At 37.2% G+C, this 24,180-nt stretch overlaps 1 protein-coding gene across 6 annotated transcripts in view; it reads left to right on the top strand.

The window, feature by feature from the left end:
• Positions 1-24,180, top strand: part of ATP8A1 (ATPase phospholipid transporting 8A1) — a 240,458-nt gene that overhangs the window by 147,853 nt on the left and 68,425 nt on the right. For all 6 annotated transcript variants that reach the window (XM_077136764.1, XM_077136763.1, XM_077136767.1 and 3 more), the window contains 2 exons: positions 1,000-1,064; positions 20,889-21,061. In XM_077136764.1, coding sequence (XP_076992879.1) covers positions 1,000-1,064; positions 20,889-21,061 — 238 coding nt within the window. The remainder of the gene's footprint in view (positions 1-999; positions 1,065-20,888; positions 21,062-24,180) is intronic.

The raw sequence follows: 24,180 nt of genomic DNA, 5'->3' as shown, positions 1-24,180 counted from the left end.
TTATCTATTAACTTAAGAACCTAATGCCCCTTTAAAATTGCAGTGGTTGTAGTGCTTGTAACCATGTAATACCCTCTCTCACCTGAGCATCTCTGCCTACCTCATCTCCCATCTGCACTTGTTTATAAAACTTGGTTAACTGGGCTTATGGCAGGCTTGATCTTCATACATGTATATTCCATATGCATGTGTCAGGTTTTATGGCATTAAGAATCACCATTACAATCTCTTTCCATATCTGTTTGTGAAGACAGCCTTAAAATGCTACTGTTGCTCTTGTAGCATATCCTTCCCGTAATGTGCTACAAGAGCAACATCTAGCATGTTTACAACCTGTAAACCTGGAAAACTGCCAACTCTCCACTCCTATTTTAGTTTGCCAAAGTGGTAGAAATGCAGTACACCAAAAATGGGTTGGCTTTTACAATGGAAATTTATTAAGTTATAAGCTTACAGTTCTGAGGCCATGAAAATGTCCAAATCAGAACATCAACAGGCAATGCTTTCTCCCTAAAGAGTGGCTACCTGCAATCCTCAAGGCATCTGGTGATGACTGCTGGTCTCTTCCTTCTTTCCCAGGTTTTGTTTTGCCTCCAGCTTCCAGCTTCTGGCTTCAGTGCCTTCCTCTCTGTATCTGTAGTTTCTCTCTGTTTTCTGTGTGTCTTTCTCTCTCAGTGTCACTGCCTTTTCTCTTTTAGCTTCTCTATGTGCTTCTCTGAATTTCTTATAAAGGACTCCAGGAAGAGGATTAAGGCTCACTTTGGGCATTCCTCAACCGAAATAACCTAATCAAAAGATCCCACCCACAGCAGATCTATACCCACAGGAATGGACTAGCTTTAAAAGCATGATCTTCTCTGGTGTCCATAAAAACCTCCAAACCATCATAACTCCTGATAAAAAGCTTTAGATATTTTGGAAGTATTATTACTTTAACTTCATTTCTTCTCTCCAAAAAAAATTAATACATCAATTCATTTATTGTCTTTTTGTGCATAGGACACTCCTGCAAACTTCTGAAGAAGAACATGGGAATGATTGTTATAAATGAAGGCTCTCTTGATGTAAGTAAATTGCTATAATAATTTAATCATCTTATACGGCTTTATCTTATATTCAGATAGTTGTAGAAATGTGTTACTGTCCTGAGGTTAAACGATGCCTTACAGAATTGGGATGAGTGCAACCTGCTCTCAGTTCCAATTTCTTGGGTGTTCTTCCAGAGATGTTATGCCATATTTAAAGGACGTATGTATATGTCCATACCCTTTGTTATTAAGTATAAATTATAGCACATTCTATGTACTGCTTTATACTTTGTTTTTCTCACTTAATATGATGTATCTTAGAGATTGCTCTGTAATAGTATATATAAAGCTGCATTATTCTTTCTTAATGGTAGCATAGTGTTTCTGCAGTACCTGTAAAGAAATGACAAAGTTAAAGCCATAAAGGGAGTCTCAGGTCCAATGGTGGAAGACTGAGCCAGGTTTGAGAATTTACCTTCATAGTCAGGAGGAGCAACTTTCATCAGATTTGTGCTTGAACAGATATGACATGTAGAAGCAATTATATATATAGGCAAGTTTGGAAGAATAAGGAGGCACAGAGCACAGGCAGGAACCCAGGATGAGGGTCAGATAAGGGAACATGGTTGCATCCATGCCAGTGATATAGTGCAAGAGAAATTTTTTGTTGTTATTGTTCAACATAACATAAAAACACAAGCTTTCTTACCATATGATCATTCCATTCTTGATATGTAATCAATAACTCACAATATCATCACATAGTTGGATATTCATCATCATGATCATTTCTTAGAACATTTGCATCAATTCAGAAAAAGAAAAACAGAAAAAAATTCACACATACCATACCCCTTACCCCTCCCTTTCATTGATCTACTAAATTTATTTTAACATTTGTTCCCCCTATTATTTGTTTATTTTTAACCCATATGTTTTACTTCTCTGTCAATAAGGTAGATAAAAGGAGCATCAGGCACAAGGTTTTCACAATCACAGTCATCTTGTGAAAGCTATATCATTATACAATCATCTTCAAGAAACGTGGCTACTGGAACACAGCTCAACATTTTCAGGCAGTTCCCTCCAGCCTCTCCATTATATCTTGACTAACAAGGTGATATCTATTTAATGCGTAAGAATAACCTCTGGGTTAACCTCTTGACTCTGTTTGGAATCTCTCAGCCATTGACACTTTATTTTGTCTCATTTCACTCTTCCCCCTTTTGGTCAAGAAGATTTTCTCATCCCTTGATGCTGATTCCCAGCTCATTCTAGGATTTTTTGTCCCATGTTGCCAGGAAGGTCCACACCCCTGGGAGACATGTTCCATATAGAGAGGGGGAGGGCAGTGAGTTTGCTTGTCATGTTGGCTGAGAGAGAGAGGCCACATCTGAGCCACAAAAGAGGTCCTCTGGGGGTGACTCTTAGGCCTAATTTTAAGTAGGCTTAGCCTGTCCTTTGCAGGGTTAAGTTTCATATGAACAAACCCCCAGATTGAGGGCTCAGCCTATTGTTTTGGTTGTCCCCACCGCTGGTGAGAATATCAAGAATTCTCCACTTGGGGAATTTGAGTTTTCCCCCTTTCTTTCCATTCCCTGAAGGAGGCTTGTGCAAAAGAAATTTAAAGCACATTCTCCAACGTGGTTTCTGGAAAAGAAGCCATCAAAGGTGATTCCAGAGCTGGGCTAACGTTGTCCAGAGCATTGTGAAAACTGAAATGAAAGCGTTCCCATAGTCCCTGTAGAAGTTTATCCCTTTTGTCAGTAACATGGGTGACACATGGTGTACATTGTTTCTTACACATGAAAATCAGAAGTAGGGCCTCTGATGTTGAAATAAAAGCATGAGAAGCTGTGTTTTATGTCACGTGTGTTTCCTTTTTGTCTAGGTTTAGACTTTCACCTTATCTAGAATATGATATCATTGCTGCTTTTTTTTTTTTAATGTTTCATCATTTTTTCCAGCTCTTGGATAAATGCATGTTCTTCAAGTATCCAGTAGTGGAAGTGGTAATCTCAAGAAAAAAGTGAAAAAGCAAAATTATTTAACATAGTACATCAGAGTAGTGTTAAGGCATTTATTTTTATTTCTAGTTTTTCAAGGTGGCAGTTAGAAATTAATAAATACTTCGGAGGTACTCATAGTGCCAATTATAACCAGAGCAGACATAGCTAGGACTCTAAAGTGAATTTTTTATTTTAATGAAAGCAGAGAGACTGTGTGTGTTTTAGTTTACTTTTCTCTTTCAGTGCTCTGCAAATTACCTAACACATAGTAAGCATTCCATAAATATTTGAGAAGTCTCTGAGTCAATTTAAATTAAAAGCTTCCCTTTTAAAAAATATCATTTATCAGTTTTAAACTTGCTAGTAATTTATCGTATCCGATATTTTTAAACTAAGATGGTTGAAATCTCCTTTGCAAGTCAAGTAGCAGTTTGGTGTGGAATATGACAGGCGAACTCGACAGCTAAAAGGATTAACACTGATTTGTTCAGCTCTGGACTGACAAACATTCTGGCATGGCTGCCTGGGGAAGGTTTTTCTTCCAGGGAGTTAAGTGGTGACTTTACAAATCTAGCTGTTTGGGGTCAGACCTGCTGTGGTGCACTCATTTGTTTCTCAGCAGGAAGGAAACATCACTTTGCATAGCTACTTCGGATCTTATGTCATAAAATCCATGGCTGAGTTCAGGCAAATCATGAGTTGTGTTAGAATGCCTGTAGGTAAATTGTTACTTTTCTTTCATTGCCGTGGAGAAGAAAAGTGTCCTATCTCTGTTCACTTTGTACTAATAGCAAAGAATAAGAAATAGGGTTGTCATTCCATCAGCCCCAAAATAATTAACATCAAAGTAATAAATTTAGGAACATATGTCTGGGGAAATTATATAAGAGGAAACAAATGTAACTGTGTGCTTATGTGCGTGTTTTGTAGGTGATAGTTTTAATGTGGATTCAAATTATTCTGTGAAGCAGCACAGAGATTAAGAGCACAGTTCTGCCCTCACCTGACTGTGTTACCCTGGGCAAATTAAAATTAGGTAATCTCTCCGAGCCACAATTTTGCCACCTAAAAAGTAAGGATTATGTTTCCCTTAGCAAGGGATAGGTCTGATGAGCACAGGTAAAAAAGGAGATGTTATGATATTTTAAAAAAACACTGGTATTTTAATAGTTTGCAAGTTGCTTTGCATAATGATCTCTTTATTATTTAAAAAAGTACATTATGTTTCCATCTTTCCATATTTTAATAACGTAGCAAGTTATAAATATAGGTACTCGTCTGCAGAAGTGATGTACATTGTTATGAACTGTACAGATTTTCCACCAAAATATTATTCCTAGCAGTGTTAAAATTGAAAAACTCAATCTCTTTTCCTTGTGTTGCCTTTTTATAAATAAAATCTCATATTTGAAGCTTTCAAAATGTAAAATAGACAAACCTTTCTCCTGGTGGCGTCTTTTGATGATCCAAATCATCTCAAAAAAATAAAAAAGAGGCCATTTAGCTTTCTAATTTTCTCTTTTTGACTTTCAATATGATTGTCTTACTGGAACATTAAGAGCTCGTCAGCATTTTTTAAGTCCTTTAGATAAACATGTAAAACCAAGCTACAGTTGGAAATACGCACGAATGAAGGAAGTCTGGTTCCACGGGCCGAATATGGAACCCAGCGCGGTTTCCTGCTTCTGCTCGTTCCCGGCGCCCTCCGTACGTGAGCAGCACCCTCTGAGAATGACACCCAAGAGCACAGCTAATAGTTCTCACCCAGCTACCTGCCCGCTTACATCAAATATTCACAGTGTCAACAAAAGCATTTCTTAAGCAGGAGGCTTGATAGAAAAAAAATTTTTTTTTTCATTTAGAAAGTGAGAATTTCATGGATAAACATTTAGAATCATCTGAATTTGAGTCACAACCTGACTACCAGGTATTTGCAAAAAACATTTGTATAATTTTCTCTGTCATGCTACATTGAACTACTTTATTAGGAATTCTGATTATATTCTGGATGGAAGACATTTCCTGAAGGGTCTGGAGAGGCAGGAATTTTGAGTTACTGAGTTGAAGGGTATTTGTACATATGTCCTAACTCTACACAGCAGCATCCAACATCCAAGAAATATTCCACAAATTTCTTAGTGACCCCTTCCACGTGATGACCTCCCCAAGATTCTTTTTGCAGCAATTCTATAGTTTTAGTTTGTCATAAGATATTTATTCAAAGTTTGTTAAAACTGGATACATCTAAAATGTTAGCTAAGAACCAGGGAATCTCACACTGTAACCTATCTTTAAATCTCAGTTTCTAATTAAGGTCTTTCAAAATGTACTAAAACAGTTCTGGAAGGGTTGGGTTTATCTTATATTCAGGAGTGTGGTTTCATATTGTTCAAATCCCTTATAACATCCCACTTTGTGAATCTCTGGAAATACTGTCAAGCAATTCAAAATATTTTTTTTTAATCTATATGGTTTTAAGTTTCTTCTAGAAGGTAGAAAAATTTTTGAAGACTTGTTTTGTTAAGTTAGCTCAGGATTTCACCACTATTTCATCTGTCGAGGCCAGGGTAGGTGAGAGGGACCATAATTTCTCAAATCATTAACAGTGCTGCTTAACAAAACGGATGTCTTCTAGGTGCCCAAACTATCTTCCTTGAGTCCCACATGGTAATATCCTTGGCCTGTTTTGCCTTCCTCCAGCATCTTTATACGGGGAGTCGTAGAGATCAATCTCAAATCCATTCTTGGTTTTCCCTTCCTCCTTTCTACTGCATGACTTACTTAGGAAATGAAAAAGTGCGGGGAAGGAGATTCACTGTATATTTATTAAACCAGCAAGAATGATGACTTAAGTACGTACATAACTTGAAGAAGCTTCCAGTGTTCCCAAGTTTAATTCCTGAGAAGCCCTGCCCTCCTCTCTTTCTGATTTCCTAGTTTGTCTCTGCTGCTCTCGACATTTACGTTCTGCCTGATCCCAGACCGCCGCCGTAATGTGTGGAGAAAGGCTTGGGAAGCGGCGTATCTACCGCAAAATGCGACTTCTAACTTTCAGTGAGAGTGGGCATTCAGAGACCCCTACAAGGCTTCTCAGCTTTGCTGCTAAACGCATAACAAAAACAATAGCTTACGTTTATTAAGCGCTTACTATGGTGTAGTAGGGACTGAACTAAGAACTTTTTCGGAAACGGTCACATTTACATCTGAAAACGTTAGTAGATAAGTAGTATTATCACCGTTTTACAGACAGTAGAGCTAAGCCATACTGGAAGAGATTTCTAAGCCATTTGATTCCGGAATCTAAGCAAATGAGTTTTTCTGGGCCTCAGTTGCCACATTGAAAAAAAACAAAACATAAAGCTAAAATACCCATCCCATGGAGTGTTGTGAGAACTAAGCAAAACGATACCTCTTAAATACTTAAAAACAATGCCCGACATGTAGGAACTATTCAACAAACACTGGCCATTATCAAGATCTTCATTATTACTATTTCTATTAACTTATTTTTCCTGAAGGAGGAAAGTTCCTCATTCCTAGCTGCTATAAGAGGTGGTTTTAAACAGCCTCCCTGCTCACTATTTAAATTTCTCCGCTTAATTTGGGAATGTGACCCCCAAACCAGCTGTAGGTTTCATTATATACACTAAAGTTTCCCTTCACTGATATATTTTGCAGAAAATGGATGGTAACCACATTTGATATTAGATTAGCAAGCACAAGAATATATATTTTTCAACACCATGGTAAAAGAAAGCCCTTTATGGAATTGCTAATTTTTGTAGCTGAATTTGATTTCCTAACACCATGTTAGAAAATTGAACTTATTGGACATTCAGGACGTAAACGGTGAAGTTGTCATCTGCGCCCTTTTAAGCTCGGCATATATGGGCTATGCAGACAAACCTCACTGTTTTGGGAGTCTGCCACTGTTGAATGGCTCTTGAAAGAAATCCAGAATAAGCAAGTTATTGACTTGACTCCAGAAAAGGAAGGAGAAAAAGAATGTGGGCTACCTCAGGTTTTGTTTTGATGTGTCCCATGAGTCTAATACAATACATTTTGTATTGCTTTAAAAAATAGTTTAGGCAGGTTTTAAACCACATGGAGTTTTCCTCCACTGCCAAAGCTGGCGCTTCAGTATCATGAATTTTTCTTTTACCGTTAACAAAACTGTTTTAGTATTTTGGCCTAGAAGTTTTGGTTAAGACCTTAGTTTAACTTTTAATGTGCTAATGTTATGCTTATCAGAAGCAAAGATACTTTATTTACTGTCCCATTGTAAGAAGATTGCTCAAGTCCTGTCTGGCAAGTAGCTTGCTCTAAGTAGCTCTCAGTGAAGAAAGCCAACTTTGTTACATTTGTAAGAAATGGGCTAGTAAAAAATGTAAACATTGCCCACAGAAATGAAAATAGCATATGAACAAATAATCTATTTTCCTTTCCCCTGATTTAAGACTGTGTCTGCTGGAAGCCAAAGTATGTGGTTGAAAAAGTGCCATCAACCCATTATTTGGTCTCATAAAAACTAAATGTGTCCCTTTTTTAAAAACAAAATGCGGTAAGTCTGGCTCATGTGCAGAAACCGAAGTGAAGTCATTCACAAATTTATAGTGTTTCTGTTTTGAGAAATTCTTCCTCCACCCAAGCCTGAATATTCTTTATCTCCTTTTCGGTTAAATGTCAGAACTCTTCCAAGAACTCTCTGAGACCTAGAATTACAGATAAATGCTTTTTAACCAGTCACCCCCCTTGCTACTCTGCCCATAGCTTGACATTTCTGAGGGACACGAGCTGCACCTGTAACTTCTTTTCATCTCTGTCACCCCATATCTTTTGCTAAGTCAGCGCAAGCAGGGGAAAATGACAGTTTATAGGAAATCTGCTGCTCATCATGTATGTCTGAATACATTATTCTCTATTCCTATGACTGGCATTGCTTGTCTCAATTACAAATAGGAGCTTTGTGTTCTCATAGCTACTGAGTTGAGGACCCTGAATTTAAACCTAGATTTTTCCGAGTCCAAAACTTTTAAATAATAATAATCATAACCATACCTTTACAACCTTCCTATCCTCTAAAATTTCTGACTTGTTTCCTTAATTCCCTTTACCCTCATATTTCACCCCCTACCTCCTCGCCCACTCACCACTAGGACTTCAGAGCACCTGAACAAGAGATACCTTTAGGGACTTCCATAAAGGCCTTCATTGAATTTTACTAATACAGCAATTGTACTTAAATATTCTTTTAATAATTGTCCATATGTAATAATGGGAAGAAATGGTACATGCATTTGGGATTTGCCCTGATAAAATATAGCAGATAATGATTCTTTTGTATTCGTAAATTAATTGGTTCATGTTATTTAGAAAACTGGGCTCAACATTAGTTTTCTCTATTTTTCTACAGATACATGAATGTGGTTCTGGGTAATACTTTTCACAGGCCCCATTTGTTATCATCTCCAAACTGTTGATTGGGTAATTTGCTCATTATTTTCAGAAAACTGATTTTACTCAGTATTCTGAGCAGCCTCTTCCTGACTGAATTGAAGGGAATAGTAAGAATCTGGATGACTGCCGACCCTGTTCCTCCCAGAATGCTTCATTCTGCATTTGAATCGCTGCCGCCATGGAAAGGATTTAATACAAGCTCAAACTAAGTGCTTAGGAGACTTTCAGTAGTGGTTTGAAATAATTGCCATGAGAGCTTTGGTAAAAGCTTCCATCCACAAAACTACTTAAATTATATAATTATATCCCCTACATCACTCTTCCTTCCTTTCCCTGGGTTTGTCTTTCTTTGCTGTGTGCCCCAACCCTATTAATGCTTAAAACACAGATGCACACAGATTCAGCACATCTCTGCCCCTCTCTCTAGTGTATCCTAAGTGAGACTACATGCCTCACAAGGAGTTATTTTCCTGATGGAACCTGTCATAATCCCAAACCCCAAACCTCGGCTGAGAGGCCAGGAGCAATTTATCCAGCTCTGCAACTTCCTCTTCTTACCTGCTTCCATTTTGTGCCCCTTGACCTTTTTCAGATGGCATAGCCTTACAGGGAGATTGGACCATTTCCTCAATTATAGTGTTTTATATCTAACCCTGTCCTGGAAATCCAATATCCGTGTATCAGCAAAGCGTGGAAATCTTTCTTGTCTGCTTCCCTCTCCATTATCTTTACCAATATATATTGATTGAATGCATTTGCTTGGCTGCCTTCCACTAACTGTTTTGGAGGACCTCTTTGACCATATGTTTCTAATGACTTTACCTTGTGTCTACCCTTACCCATTTTGTAAAAATTACTTAGTATTGATTTGATTCTACGTGAATATATTTCTAAAGGATATATCCTGGTGTAGGCTAGAGGTTTAGAAACATCAAACCTTTTCAATCAAAAGCTCCATTATAGACAGTGTGTGATTCTGATTGGGAAGAAGGCTAAATGGACCAGTTGGTTGTATATAAATGCAGTTTCTCTCAACTCTCAAGCATCTGTTCCTGAAAAGTGTTCTTACAGCAGTAGCTGGAAGAGTAGTTGATATATGCATTGTGTAGGAGTATATGGAATGTTCAGTGTTCCAATGAATCAATAGCATGTTGTAGAAAAATAAGTAATACCCCAGTGGTTTATCCATGTGGCTGTTTTTGCAGTCATAACTCACTCTTTAAGAATGTGCTAATATTGTCCATATTTGAAATGGTCATTATGTATTATTGAGAGTATACTTGGAATGTCCCATGAATTTGTAATTTTAGGGTGTGAACATTTGGAGAGTATAAAAGTAGAGAAAGAATGAAACATTATTTGGCCATAAATTCATGCATTATGTCTTAAAAGATGACATGGGGTCACAAACCACCAAAATAGCTAATCAAATATGTGTTTATGTAAGATTCTTATATACAGATCCTCTTCCTTAAAATTCTAAATTAGTTTGTAGTAGTTTTTAAAATGTAGGCCTTTAGCACACCAGACTAATTTGTTTTCCCCATTGACTATTTATTTCTCTGCTCTTAAAAAACAATTGGTACCCAGGGGTTTAAAGTTGATGGCTTTCTCTGAAGTGCACCAGCAAAACAATCTCTGTATATTTTCTTTATCATTAATTATTTTATGCCAAGTATTTATAAAGCTCTCATTTGCATGTAGTGCTATTTTTATGTAATTTTACATATATATTTATATATAAAGGATTTTATCTTCTATATAGGAACTTAAAGTCTGATTTATGTATTGATGTGATCTATACAAAAAAAAGAAAAATGCATACTGATAGTAAAAGAGAAACACCAAATCAATTTGTAACTTTGCAAGTTTTTTTTAGCTTGAGAATTGTTGTATCAAGTTGGAGACAAAAAGATAAGAGATGAGTAGAAACACTCTAAATTAGTTGTTTAAAAATATTTGTCCTATCAAGTACCAAAAGTTGTATGCCATTTGAGAGGAGATTGTGTCATCTCTTCTAGAACTGAAAGGAAGACAGATTTCTAGATTATTTTTATGTAATAGAAGGAGAAGCTGGGAGAGTTGAGTGTTAGCAATCAAAAGGTAGATTTGAAATAAAATTACCATCAGGGGATTTCAGAAGACAACTTAAAAGTATCTCAATTCATCATTTGGATAGTACTAATGGTATGCAGTGTTTGACAGTTGGCCATTCTTTCTTCATCATATATATGGATTCCTCTGTTCGACCTGATATTAGAGGAAGGGAAGGAACTAGTCTTTCTTGGATTTCAACTCACCTATAAAGGAGTATGCTGGTTTGAAAGGATGTTTGTCCCCTAGAAAAGCCATGTTTTAATCAAAATCCTATTTCGTAGAGGTAGAATAATCTCTATTCAGTACTGTATGTGATTAGATCATCTCCCTGGAGATTTAACCCAATCAAGAGTGTTTGTTAAACTGGATTAGGGGAGATGTGTCTCTTCCTGTTTGGGTGGTTCTTGACTGGTTTACTGGAGTCCTATAAAAGAAGAAACATTTTGGAGAATGAGAGTGATTCAGAGAGAGCAGAGCAGGATGACATAGCCACGAGAAGCAGAGTCCACTAGCCAGTGGCCTTTGGAGATGAAAAAGGAAAATGTCTCCAGGGGAGCTTCATGAATCAGGAAGCCAGGAGAAGGAACTAGCAGATGATGCCGTGTCTGCCATGTGCCCTTCCAGATGAGAGAGGAACCCTGACCGTGTTCACCATGTGCCTTTCCAGATGAGAGAGAAACTCTGTGTTCGCCATGTGCCATTCCAATTGGGAGAGAAACCCTGAACTTCATCGGCCTTCTTGAACCAAGGTATCTTTCCTTGGATTCCTTAGATTGGACTTTTTTATAGACTTGTTTTAATTGGAACATTTTCTCGGCCTTAGAACTGTAAACTAGAAACTTATTAAATTCCCCTTTTTAAAAGCCACTCTGTTTCTGGTATATTACATTCTGACAGCTACCAAGCTAGAACAAAGAGTTAGCACATTTACTTTATTTATTTTTAAAGGAGTCACCACACTCCCCTACAAAACAGACATTAACCCACTGTTATGAAGGAGAGAACTATGATTCAGAGAAGTTAAGTAACTTACCTGAGGAAAGGTAGCTCATAAGTGGTAGGGCTAGGATTCAACACAAGCCTTTCTGATACCATATGCCTTTTAGAGTTAGTCAAATGTAAATATAAAATAAAACAACAAAATAAAATATCACATCACACCACGTCCCGTCAATATAACATAACATCATAACATAGATTGGATTACGTGCATGCTACATGTATGCTACATGCAGAAAAGTTTATCAGTAGACCACAAGTGAAGTGAACTCACACATGACACTTTTTCATATAATATGTGATATAATCCTTTCCAGAACATTAATGTCCCATATGTAGCCACCTGATCCAAAAAGGATTTGGAGATCTTGGTGTTTTTACTTAAGTTAAACAGTTGAAACCATTCATTATTTCTCATTTAATTTTTCCCTTTCACTTCATTAAGGAAAATTTTCAAACTCCTTTTTTTTTTTTCCTATTCAAGGAAGGTAAAAAAATTTGATTGGCTTATATTTAACTGATACTCTGCATCCACCTGCGTATGAAATTGAGGAAAGCCTTGATTCTGACACTGAGTATGTTTTCTGCTTCTAGAACTTTAGTTCTTTACAATTTGGCATCATTTGGTTTCAGATATTATCAGGATCCTGGCGCGTCCTGTGCACCCTCACAGATCAGCCTCAGCTTTCTCCTGTCCCACTTTTATATAGCTGCTCATTTGCATATTAAACCATGATGAGAAGCTGCTTTCTCTAAGCTGATCAGTGCTTCTGCACATCAGCTGACAAGTGCTGAAGAGTCCAGCCATTTATGTTGTTTCACCAGAGTGGCTCTTTCTGCTCAGGAGGATTCCAGCAGGATTTTTGTAACATTGTGTTGCATTTTGCCCTTTCTAGGGAAAGTAAATGAAAACAGAAACTTTTGAGGCTGATACTATAGTAGGAAGTTATAGACTTCATAAACTCGTGTCCATTCTGACAACGGTATAAAGTTGTGTGGTCTGACAGAAGTGATTCATCATTAGCCACAGTTGTATGTTCATGGAACATAACTGGTGGTAAGCTCTACAGTTGTAAAAAAAAAAAAGAACAAATCAAAGAACAGTGATGTTCATTGTTAAATACTGTGTCTGAAAGTTAAAGTATAATTTAGAATTTGATCCATTTTTTCCTCTTCCTAGAAACAGAATATCCCTTATAAGTTTATCATTTGACCTGTAGACATTTAACTCGTTCCCAGGTAGAAATATAAATATCAGAGACATACAGATCCAAACACCGAAATATAGGCTGACTAAATAAATACAGGCAGTCTTTTTTTATTTAACTTTTGCTCTTTAGGATGAGCATTGCTGATGATGCCCTTTGGGGTATTTTGAGTGATGACATTACTTACTGTCACTACAAGTAAATCGCCACCTCTCCAGAGCAAGGTATTAGGTGTTACATGTTGGACTGTTTATTGACAATCTTCACCTCGTCTCTGATCCATGAACCCTTGGTTAGCCAGTCTTCTAACTGAAGGCTAGAGACTTTACTTTGCCTTTCCTTAGGGATATTGTCACATTCTCTCCTAAGGTGTTCCTTGGACTTGTTCCTAAATAAAACTGTCCCCTGTAAACCTCTGAAAGAATCAGGAAAAAAGAAAAAATATTAGACATTGAAAAGCATTGTTTGCATGCAGGTGCTTTCAACAAAATTACATTTTGGGTCATTAAAAGCAGAATTCTTACGTGGCCTAAAATGTTCTTTGTACATCTCTGTGTTCTTTAGACTGTTCCAAGTGGAGTTTTGCCAAAATTAAAATGACAACTTGTACGCCTTGATACTTCCCAAGCAAACCGGGAATTTCTGTTTCTTTCACTATAAAATTGTGTCAGATTTCATTGTCTAGGGCCCTCTCTGTGATCTTATCATGTGTTTCCTCACTAAAGGTCATATTGAAAGTAATAAAAAAGATTACCATAAAGCTGCCAGTCTAATTTCTTAAAGATTGCTGTTGTTTTATTTTATTGACGGGTGCTCTGGGAACATGGTGGTTATTTTAGCAGGCTGTTCCCTAAGATTCAACAGAAACTTCATTGATGCCTTCTATTCACAGTTATCGTTAGTGAGGAATTATAGTTGGCTAATTAGCTGCCAAGTATTTTCCTTTCTCTCTTTTTTTTTTGTTCCAAATATGTACCATAGAAACCAGATGAATATTAGCAGCTTTATGACTAAGTAGCTAGCGTAGGTATTTGTTCCATTATGTTCATTAGAAAATTTACATTAATTATTTGAGGCAGAAGTAGATGTTGTATCATAACTACCTCTTTGTTCTTCTTATCCTCTGTAATAAGATCATCTTCTTATTAACATCTTCTTTATTATTCCAGTTCAGTGTCTACAAAGTTATAAAGGCATTTTATAGGTAGCTGAAAAGCAATCCTCAAAATGGTCAGAAAGTAAAACCATTTTAACTTCCACAAGATATTTTCCAGTTAATAATAATTTTGCTGCTTTTTCAGTTACCAAGCTTTTATTCATTTTATTTCATCTTTTCATCAAAGTCTTCAGTCTTAAAGAGTAGGTAGAGAGATAAACAGATAACCTAGTATACATCCTGCTACCTTGCACAGGTATGTATAAAATATTTGGGGAACCTGAGAAGATGGAAATATTCATGCCACCTGCAGAAGTCATGGAAAGTAGAGTCAAGGGAAAGCTTCTTAATTTAATGATTTAATCCTAGTTTTTAGAATTAGAAAATCATGACCTTGTATGTAGACCTAAAGGAAAAGAAATGGTGACAATGGAGATAATAGAGATTCAAAAAAGTGGAAAGAATGTAAGTAGAGAAAAGAAGATAGATCTTTCCCCTGAATCAAGAAAGCGGGTGTAGGGGAGAAGGGTGTGTTGGTAAAGGAAAGTTTTGAAGTTAGGGGAGAGAAATTGAGTCCTTTCTGGTATAAATTTCCTCAGTAAAGCAAATGGATGTTTTTGAAGTGATGGGGATCAAATCTGATATGATTTGGAAGACAGACAAAAAGGTCTAGGGTAGCATTAGAGAAAAATGGAATCCACTAGACACAGATAAAAGTATAGATCAGCAGTAATGGCACCCATATATGAAAAGAGAACTGTAGCAGAGCCTGTCAAAGTGGTGAAATGTCTTTTTTTCCTCTGTTGTCTAAGACCCAAGGAGAAGTGTTGGTTATGGCTTCAGTTGGGAATTGGAAAATGGTAAAGCACAGAAGGAGGTCGGGTTGAAGGGCTGTGTGTCATGCTTTGGGCGTAGGGAGAGAAGAGTTGAATGGTTGACTAGAGTGACCAGATGGACTGCTGGTTGGGGAGATACAAGCAAATCCCATTTCCCCAGCAGCTCTCTCCCTTACCTGGCTGACTGCCTAGATGCTGTCCTTGTTCTTTCCCCCTTGCCTACCTATCTCCGCACGTTGGCTTTACCTCATAATGTCCCTGATGTGAGCAGGAACAGATGTTCCTTTTCTTTTAGCCCACAAATAGAAATGTGTAGAACAGGGACATGCAGACCTTTAATTTGGCATATTATGTGAGATCGTTTATCCTTTTTCTAATTTAGCTTCTCATTTATATATTTTCATTTTCACAAGTCACTAAGTTTAAGTGTTTAAACATTTCCCCCTCCAGTAGCTGAAAAAGAAACCAAAGCAACAGCTAATATTGTAATAAATTTATTTCTGGCTATAGGAGATAAGCTTCAATGCAATATGGCCTTAAAGAATGGCTCCCAAGCTTAGAGGGGGAGCAATAAACTTCCATAAATAAAAGAATGTTAAAATACTCCTAGCAGTAAATAAGTATAAAATATAACTTGTAACTGGTAAAACACAGCCAACAACAGAGCTGCTTATAAAATAGAACTATTATCTAAAATAAGAAAGAATTTTGCACCTTCTTTTGTTGGGTTACCTTGCACCCTAGGTGGGTTGGCAAAAAAATTCACTGTGGGAAATTTTGACTCACCTTGTGAAATGTCATCTCTGTTACATCTTCTGACACCTTTTGATTTGGTTGTGAACTGTAATAATCACCAAGGAAACCCAGGGACACTGATGCCAGAAATAAGAGAGTTTTCAACAAATGTGAAGGTGTTAAAGAACATCGTAGGAAGGAGTAGGAAGCACAGTACTGTGTCCGACAGGTTGGTTAAGGAGGTCTTCATATGGTTCTAGAATTTACTTGACTTTCCATCTTGCTTTATAGTTCATCTTTAAAGAAATTTGAAGTTCTCCTGAGGTCCATCAGGTCTCATTTCAAGTTTTAGCTCAGGAGTCACTTGAGCAATAGCTTAAAAAAATTAAAGAGACATTTTAATGAGTGTTCTACCTTGCTAGCTGCTGGAATGTGATACACCAGAAATGGAATGGCATTTAAAAAGGGGAATTTATTAAGTTGCAAGTTTACAGTTCTAAGTCCGTGAAATGTCCCAATTAAAGCAAGTCTTTGTCCAAATTAACGCAGCATCAAGAGGTTACCTTCACAGAAGAAAGGCTGATGGAGTTCAGGGTTTCTCTCTCAACTGGAAAAGCACATGGTAAACATGGTAATGTCTGCTAGCTCTCTTTCTAGGCTTCTTGTTTCATGACGCTCATCCAGGGGTATTTTCCTTCTTCCTCTCCAAAGGTCTCTGGCTGTGTGGGCTCTTACAGGTCTCATGGCTCTCTCACCCTCTGAAGCGTTTTCCAAAATGGTTTCCTCTTAAAAGGATTCCAGTAAAGTAATCAAGACCCACCTGGAATGGGTGGAGTCACATCTCCCTCTAATCAAAGGTTAATACCCAAATTGGGTGTGTCATATCTCCATGGAGACAATCTAATCAAGTTTCCAACCTACCATACCGAATAGGGGCCAAAAGAAACAGCTGCCTCCATAAGATGGAACAAGATTAAAGCATAATCCTTTCAAACAAGCATGGTAAACAACACCTAGTTTGAAAGACTGTTGAAGTTATGAATTATTTATTCTCTGGAAAATCAGAGAGCAAAGACAGGATTTTTTTTCTCTCTCTTCAAAATCCAAAGTGATGATTGTGGGTTATCAGATTTGGGGCCTGTTATAAAGGGTCCCAGATAATAAGCTTTTACAGCAGTCACATATATTCAGAAGTTGTAACTGTTATTTTTAAATTCTGACTTACTGAGCTATTTGTGTATAACCTGGTCATTCCCAGAAACTTTGGGTATTTATTGTGACACCTGAGACTCTGAGTTAGAGCACTGAACCTATGAAAGTGAGCATTACTCCATATAGCAACTTTTAAGAAGTTGAAAAAGGAATCAAGCTACAACAAGAGATATGGTGAAGCAATCTGGATAGGATTAAGGTAAATCAGAATACAGAATAAAGGATGATATGGGGTTCATATTTTAAAACGTCAAGCTCTAGGTGAGACCAAAGGGAGAGATATTTATTTGATGTAAAATTTATATTTTGGGTAACACATTATCTAATTTAACTTGTATGGTCAGTTTATTGGAACACTATCATTGCATGGAATCTTGACTAGCATGTGAGACTGTGTTGGTTTATACAGGGTAGTGTAATGCCTCCATATATCCCCAGAGCAATTTGGGCAGACAATAAAAAACTATTTGCAAAGTCCCTTTGGTGGACTTGGAAGAAAGGAGGAAAAATTCCTTATCTGGGGAATTCTGATATTCTTCCAGACGATAGGGACAACTAATTTAATAGGCTGAACTCTTGAAATTGACATTTGCCTATATGAAACTTACTCCCACAGAGCAAAAGCTAAGACTACTGATAATTATGCTTACGAGTCACCCACAGAAAACTTCTTTTGTTGCTCAGGTGTGGCCTCTCCCTCTAAGCCAAGTTGGCAGGTGAACTTACTGCCCTCCCCCCTACATGGACATGACTCCCAGTGGCATAAATCTTCCTGGCAATGTGGGACAGGACTCCTGGGATATGCTGGAATATAATGGGATTGAGAAAGCCTTCTTGACCAAAAGGAGAAAGGGAGAAATGAGACAAAATAAAGTTTCAGTGGCTGAGAAGTTTCAAACAGAGTTGAGACATTATCCTGGAGGTTATTCTTATACATTATATAGATATCCCTTTTTAGTTTATGGTATATTGGAGTGGCTGGAGAGAAGTACCTGAAACTGTTGAGCTGTGTTCAGTAGCCTTGATTCTTGAAGATGATTGTATAAAGGTATAACATTTACAATGTGACAGTGGGATTGTGAAAACCTTACATCTGATACTCTGTTTATCCAGGGTATGGACAGCTGAGTAAAAGAGTAAGGATAAAAAATAAATTAAAAATAGGGAGAGATAGGGAGTGCAAGGGTAGTTTAGTGGTAGAATTCTTTCCTGCCATGCAGGAGACCCAGGTTCAATTTCTGGCCCATGCACTTCCCCAAAAAACAAACAAACAAAAAAACAAAACAAATCAAAATTCAAGAAATGATGCTGCAATAACAGGATACTCACATGGAAAAAGAAGGAAATGTGACCCCTGCCATACAGCATACAAAAAATAAATATTAAGGGGACATAAAGGGCAAAAAACTGGATAGATTGAAATACTAGTGGCCAATGAGAGGGAGAACTAAGGGGTACTAGATGTATGAATTTTTTATTTTTATTTCTTTTTTGAGAGTGATGCAAACATTCTAAAAATGATCATGGTGATGAATACACAACTATGTGATGATGCTGTGAGCCATTGATTGTACACCATGTATGGACTGTGTGTGGGGGGGGTGAAGATTTGTCAATAAAAATGTTTAAGGAAAAAAAACAGAAGTTATGATAGGTGGCAATGGTGGTGATAAAGTGCTGCTGACAGGATGAAATCAGAATTTTTCAGTGCTGTCATTCAATAAATATGTATTTCCCAAGCATCTGTAACGTGAAGGCACTGCATTCATTGCTGGGGAAAGGTTAGACTTAGACTTGGTCTCTCCCCTCAAAGAACTAAGGACTTTGCTAGCAGAGAGGAAATTGGTAGCCATGGAATGCGCCTCAGAGGGCTTGGTAGGGTAAGCCGGGTTTTAGAAAGCGGATGGACTGTCCTTGGGTGAGAAGGGCATTCTAGAGAAAGGAGTCAGGATTGCAGAGTGCATGCATACAGGTGGGAAGATGAGGAGAAAGACAATGTGATGTAAAGTCAGGTTGGGTGAGATGGTAGAAGGTTGTAGCTGCCATTTTCAGGAGTTCAGACTTTGGTTGGCAGTGAGAAGCCATAGCAAGATTTTAAAGCAAGAAGTGACATGATTTTTGTTTTAAATTTGTTTTATAGAGGGACTTCTCTGCTGGCGGTAAAAGACAAGATGAGAGACAGATGATGAGGACTCTGGGGAAACATGAGGAAATGGGGTGGGCATTTTATTTATAACTTGTTATGCCTGGCACTGTCTAAAGTTTGATTTGTTTGCTGAATTAGATAAAGATAGCACAATTAATTCCAGATTTGATTTCACTTCTTAGTGGCCATGTATTCTTGGTAAGGACCTTAAAATCTCTACTCATCTTCCCTACCTGCAGAATGGGGATAACGGTGGTGCCTCCAGCATAGGGTTGTGGCAAGTTTTAAAATGTTGTATCTGTGTACGTGTAGCCTTTGGAGAAGTGTCTGGTATGTAGTACGTGCTAAATTAAGGTTGCCTGCTCTTTTTTTATTTTTTTTTCATCAGTTCATTGATTTGCTTATTTATTTGTTCATTCAGTCAATGTAAATTTGCTTTTAAAACAATCCAGGATAATCTGTAGATTGTCATTTGTAAGTTTTGCAGAATTTTACTGATATATTCACCTCCCTGTCTTAAATCCTCTAGGGCCAGAAACTTCTAGAGGAAATAGGAAAGTTAGGCCTATAAATAAAAACAGTTACTTCCTCCCTGATGTAAAGTGTGAACTGAAAATTTTGCAAAGAATGTTGCTGTATGTTGGTCCTTTGGGTCACTTGGGGGGAAACGGAAAGTATAAATGAATTTTCAGTATGGGAGAAGTTGGGCATTCTGACCTTACAGCACAAACATGCTTTTATTGTTTTGATTACAGATTCTGAAATTCCCGAACATAGTTTGAGCCACATTTCAATACAAATGCAAATAAACACCTTCAAAAATGCCCACTATAAAAATCTAATTACATAATTACATATGCCTTTACTTCCCTCTTTGTGAAAATTATTTACTGCAAAATAATTGTGCTGCATTCTCAACTTGGAGCAATAATTATATTTCCTATGAACGTAATAAAAATTATCTAATTATATTTTTATTATATTTGTGTATTTATTATATAAATATATATTTCTATATTATCTAACTCTATAACTGCAGGCTCAGATATTGGCACTTAGAACACTGATCTAATAAGAAAGAAATTGTTCCTTATATTTCCTTGTACAGGGCCAGTGTTTTGATTCTTCGTGATGTTAGGGATCTTATGAAATGGAAAGCAGCCTCCATTAGATTATAGGAAGGGTCTATAGGATTTGGGGGGAAAAATGAACATCTTGTTACTTTTTCCCTTTGTAGAGCTGGGAAAGCAGTTCTTGATAGAGAGAGACAAATGCATCTCCTCTGGATAGTTGAGATAAACAAAGCTTTCCTTGACACCAAAGGTTTTTATTGTACCAGAACGCGAACTCTTCATTGATAGAACAGATCCTTTTATATGATCCATCAAGATTAGCAAGCCAGATGTCACCATCCCCAATTAAAATACGGCATCATGAAATCACAGTTAAATTATTGAAGCCCAATCCATGAAGTGGCAAGAAATTACAGATACTTCATTTCCTCTTCTCTGTCACTGGGAATTGCATTTCAGTAGCATTGAGTAGTTTTGAAAGAATACCCATAAATTATTTAAATTACACTCTATAACTTTTGCCTTGATTCATGGCTAAGCAATTTTGACTAGTTAATAAATTAAGACAATGCTGTTTTTTTAATGAGATAATTTACTGAAAATATTTTTGCAGTATTGTGACTATGTGGTTAGAATAAAGAGCTAAGAAAGTGGGAGACAAATGAGGAATGGGTGACTTATAGTCTGGTCCCAACCCTGCCAGGAACAGATATGTGACTTCAAGTGAATAACTTACTTTTTCTGATAACATGTATCCAATCTCCTTTGAGGCACTTTTGTGAGCATCAGGTGAGCAGAGGTAAGTGAAAGCAATTTGAAGCATATAGAGCACTCAAAATAAATACAACTATCAAGCATCCTTAAATCATCTTAATAGACTGAAACAAACTCCGAAATGTTGAGGGACATGTTTTGTTTGTTTAATTTTACAGGGGACAAGGGAAACTCTCAGTCATCACTGCACTACCCTTGGTGATGCTCTTCGGAAGGAGAATGATTTTGCTCTTATAATTGATGGGAAAACCCTCAAGTATGCCTTAACCTTCGGAGTACGACAGTATTTCCTTGACTTAGCCTTGTCGTGCAAAGCTGTCATTTGCTGCAGGTAAGTCAACTTTCCTTGATATTCTCAGACTTCAGTAAAGAGTGACTTAATCTTAATTTTTTAAGTTCTTTGAACTTACTCTCTGCATAGAATTTGTAAGTGCTGGGTTATTGATTAATTCATTCACTCAAGATCAAGGTTCATAAACTGAAATAGAATTTGTTAGCAGAGTTTTTGAAAGTCCGCCAATTTCTTTGACAATTATTATACATAGGTTTTATACATAATTTGACTTGATAGTCTTGTAACCAGTTGCAAGTGTGTCAATTGGGTTGTTTAGCTGAATGTCCAGCCAGGCACATTTACTAAGGGTTCTATTTTCTACACTTAAATCTTTAATTCTGCTGTTTGCACTTATTTTGGGGAAGGGCATGATGGGAGACTCTAACTCAGTCATTTTTCATATAGCAGAACGTTTTTCTAAAGACTATTTTTTGACTCTGTTGTCCTTCACCCTTTAATTTATAATATTGCTGATATCCTAAGTTAAAATCTGCTTCGAGTTATCAAGGGTCAATGCACAGAATTGGATTTTTGTAAACAATTTAGCTCCAGTCCTCTCTGAGTTTCTTGAAAGGGAAACTTCCCCCATTTCTTTGTCTCTAAATTGTTTAAACTATGTCTTTCTATAATATCAAGTGTGTGCCTGACTCTGCCCTCTTTCTCCTTCTCTTCTGGTCACCATGAAATCTAAAGGACTTTTGTCCTTGTTATTCACTTACTAAATCTCACCAGCTCTTCAGATTAGATCCAAGGTAGCAGTTTCTCCAAATGTTTTCTCTTCTTGGGAGATGAAATGTTAGCAGAACTTCTTAGAAATGTGAAAACAGTATTTTAAAAAGTATTCTATTTAACTGTATTATTTTCTTTAGAAAGATTTCATAATAAAGGAATGATAGGTTTTTAACTCTTTTTTGTAAGAGCTTATTTACTTAAATATCCTGTATATAATGTTTGCTTCAAACTTACAAGCCACACCTTATAGGTAGTTTCTAAATTTAAATTTAAATATTCTTTTTTAATATAATTTAAATCATACTCAATAAATATCCTCTCTAAGCATCATTTTGGCCTACAAAATGATATCCAAGGGAGGATTGAGTTCCTTATTATTCCCAAGAGTCTAATTATTTTAGTAATATAAGCTCTTTTTTCTTTCCTATGGCATCATTAATAAATAATCTCCCTATAAAGCTCTTGGCCAATATATTGCACAGATGTTTAATATTAGTAATTGTTGGGGACTAAATCACATCCCCACAAAAAGCATGTTCAGGTCCCAACCTCTGGTCCTATGGGTGTAAACCCATTTGTGAATAGGACCTTTGAAGATGTTCTTAGTTAAGGTGTGTCCAAAGTGAATGAGGGGGGACCTTAATCCAATATGACTAAAGTCCTTATAAGCAAAGGAAATTTGGCATTGAGATAGAAGCCACGGGGAGCAAGCAGAAGCTGGAAGTCAGCAGAACCTGGAAGAGAAAGAGAAGATGCCACCATGAGCATCGCCATTTCATAGAAAAGCCCAGGAACCGCAAAGATTGCTGGCTAGCCAAATGATACCAAACCCAGGATGAAGCAGGACTTGTAGCCTCTGAAACTGTGAGCACATAACTTCCTGTTGTTAAGCCAGTCCATTGAATGATATTTTTTAGCAGTCAGGAAACCGAAACAGTAATAATCAGGCTTTTTGCTTAAACGTGATAAACAGTTGGAAATTATTTCATCTTGGCTGTTGCATCTGCACTTTGTTATCCTTGTGTCTTTTAAAATCTACTTTTGCTATGACTTTTCATGGTTCCTTCCTTTATTAAACTCTTGATAAAGGTGTAGTAATGTTTAGCTCTGACTATTGCATCAGGAAAATTCTGTGCCAGATTTCCTTTCCTTGTCACTCTCACTAATAAAGATCAACAAAAGATTGCTCAAATGCACAAAGACTGTTGGTTTCTATTAGGAAACAGAACACAGTGCTCTTTAGATAAAATGACCGGTTCTATTTAGTTGACTTGTATTTTGTGCCTAATGTGTGCTGAGCATAAGTGCTGCACATACAGCGATGAACATAAGACTTGCTGCCTGCTCCCTATGTATCTTTCTGAATTTGTGTCAAATCGTAATTGGTTTGAAAGATGTGGGCGGCCCATTTTCAGTCGTCACAGCTGAGCCTCATTCTTAGAGCATTGCTTAACATAGGAACTCCCACCATTCTTCAAAAAGTTGAACCACAAAATTAAACCACAGCAGAGGGTGAGAAAAACTAGAAAGCAGAGTCAAGAGAGAAAAATGTGTTCCATGTCTGTGAAATTCTTCCCGAGATCCTTGTTCTGGATGTTCACAAGTCACATGGAGCTGGGGGCTCCTTCAGGCGCCAGACCCCTGGGAGGGAATCACTCGGCTGTGCACGTGCAGCTCAGCTCTGCAACTGAGCTTATAAAGATGTGTGTGGCCCCTTCCTCCCTTCGGCCCTGTTTTATGCATGCTTGAGGACCAGGAAGGTCCCTATGCAGACCGTGAGTTTTATTTAGAGTTTTAGGGTTTGTGTGTATGTGTGTATGTAAGTAAAATGTCTTTCCTCAGTTTTTTGTTTTTTTTTTTCTAATTACCTTCATACTTTCTTCCCATAAGGACTGTGGTTCAGCTTCCGGCCTGGCTTTGAGAATCGGTCTAAGCCTATAATTACATCAGTGCCACTGCTGGAATTTATGTCTGTGCACCTTCTTGGCACTAAAAGCCTTGGCCTTGTGCCTCTTGGCATTCAGACTATTGGCACAGACCATCTTCTTGGTCATTTGCTTTCTGACCTCTAAGTATAATTTCCATGTTAATGCTTCCACCACTGAATAGGAATTGGTAGGTGACCCTGTATGTCATTTTTCTGTATAATTAAACAAAAGTGCCACTCCACTTTTTCAGGTGATTAAAATCCCCAGCCTCAGGAAATTCTCTGTTTTACCCCGTTATACGACAGATGCTCCAGATAAATACTGAATATTATTTCAGAACACAGTATGGTATTGTTTCCCAAATCCGTTTATGTTCATCCTGGCTTTATGGGTTTCCTCCTCAAACTTATATTTATGTTCCAATCTAGTTTGAGTCCCTGCACACGTGAATGTAAT

This window comes from Tamandua tetradactyla, chromosome 19 (genome assembly GCF_023851605.1).
Source record: "Tamandua tetradactyla isolate mTamTet1 chromosome 19, mTamTet1.pri, whole genome shotgun sequence".
NCBI classification, from domain to species: domain Eukaryota; kingdom Metazoa; phylum Chordata; class Mammalia; order Pilosa; family Myrmecophagidae; genus Tamandua; species Tamandua tetradactyla.
This window is presented reverse-complemented; position numbering and strand designations above follow the sequence as displayed.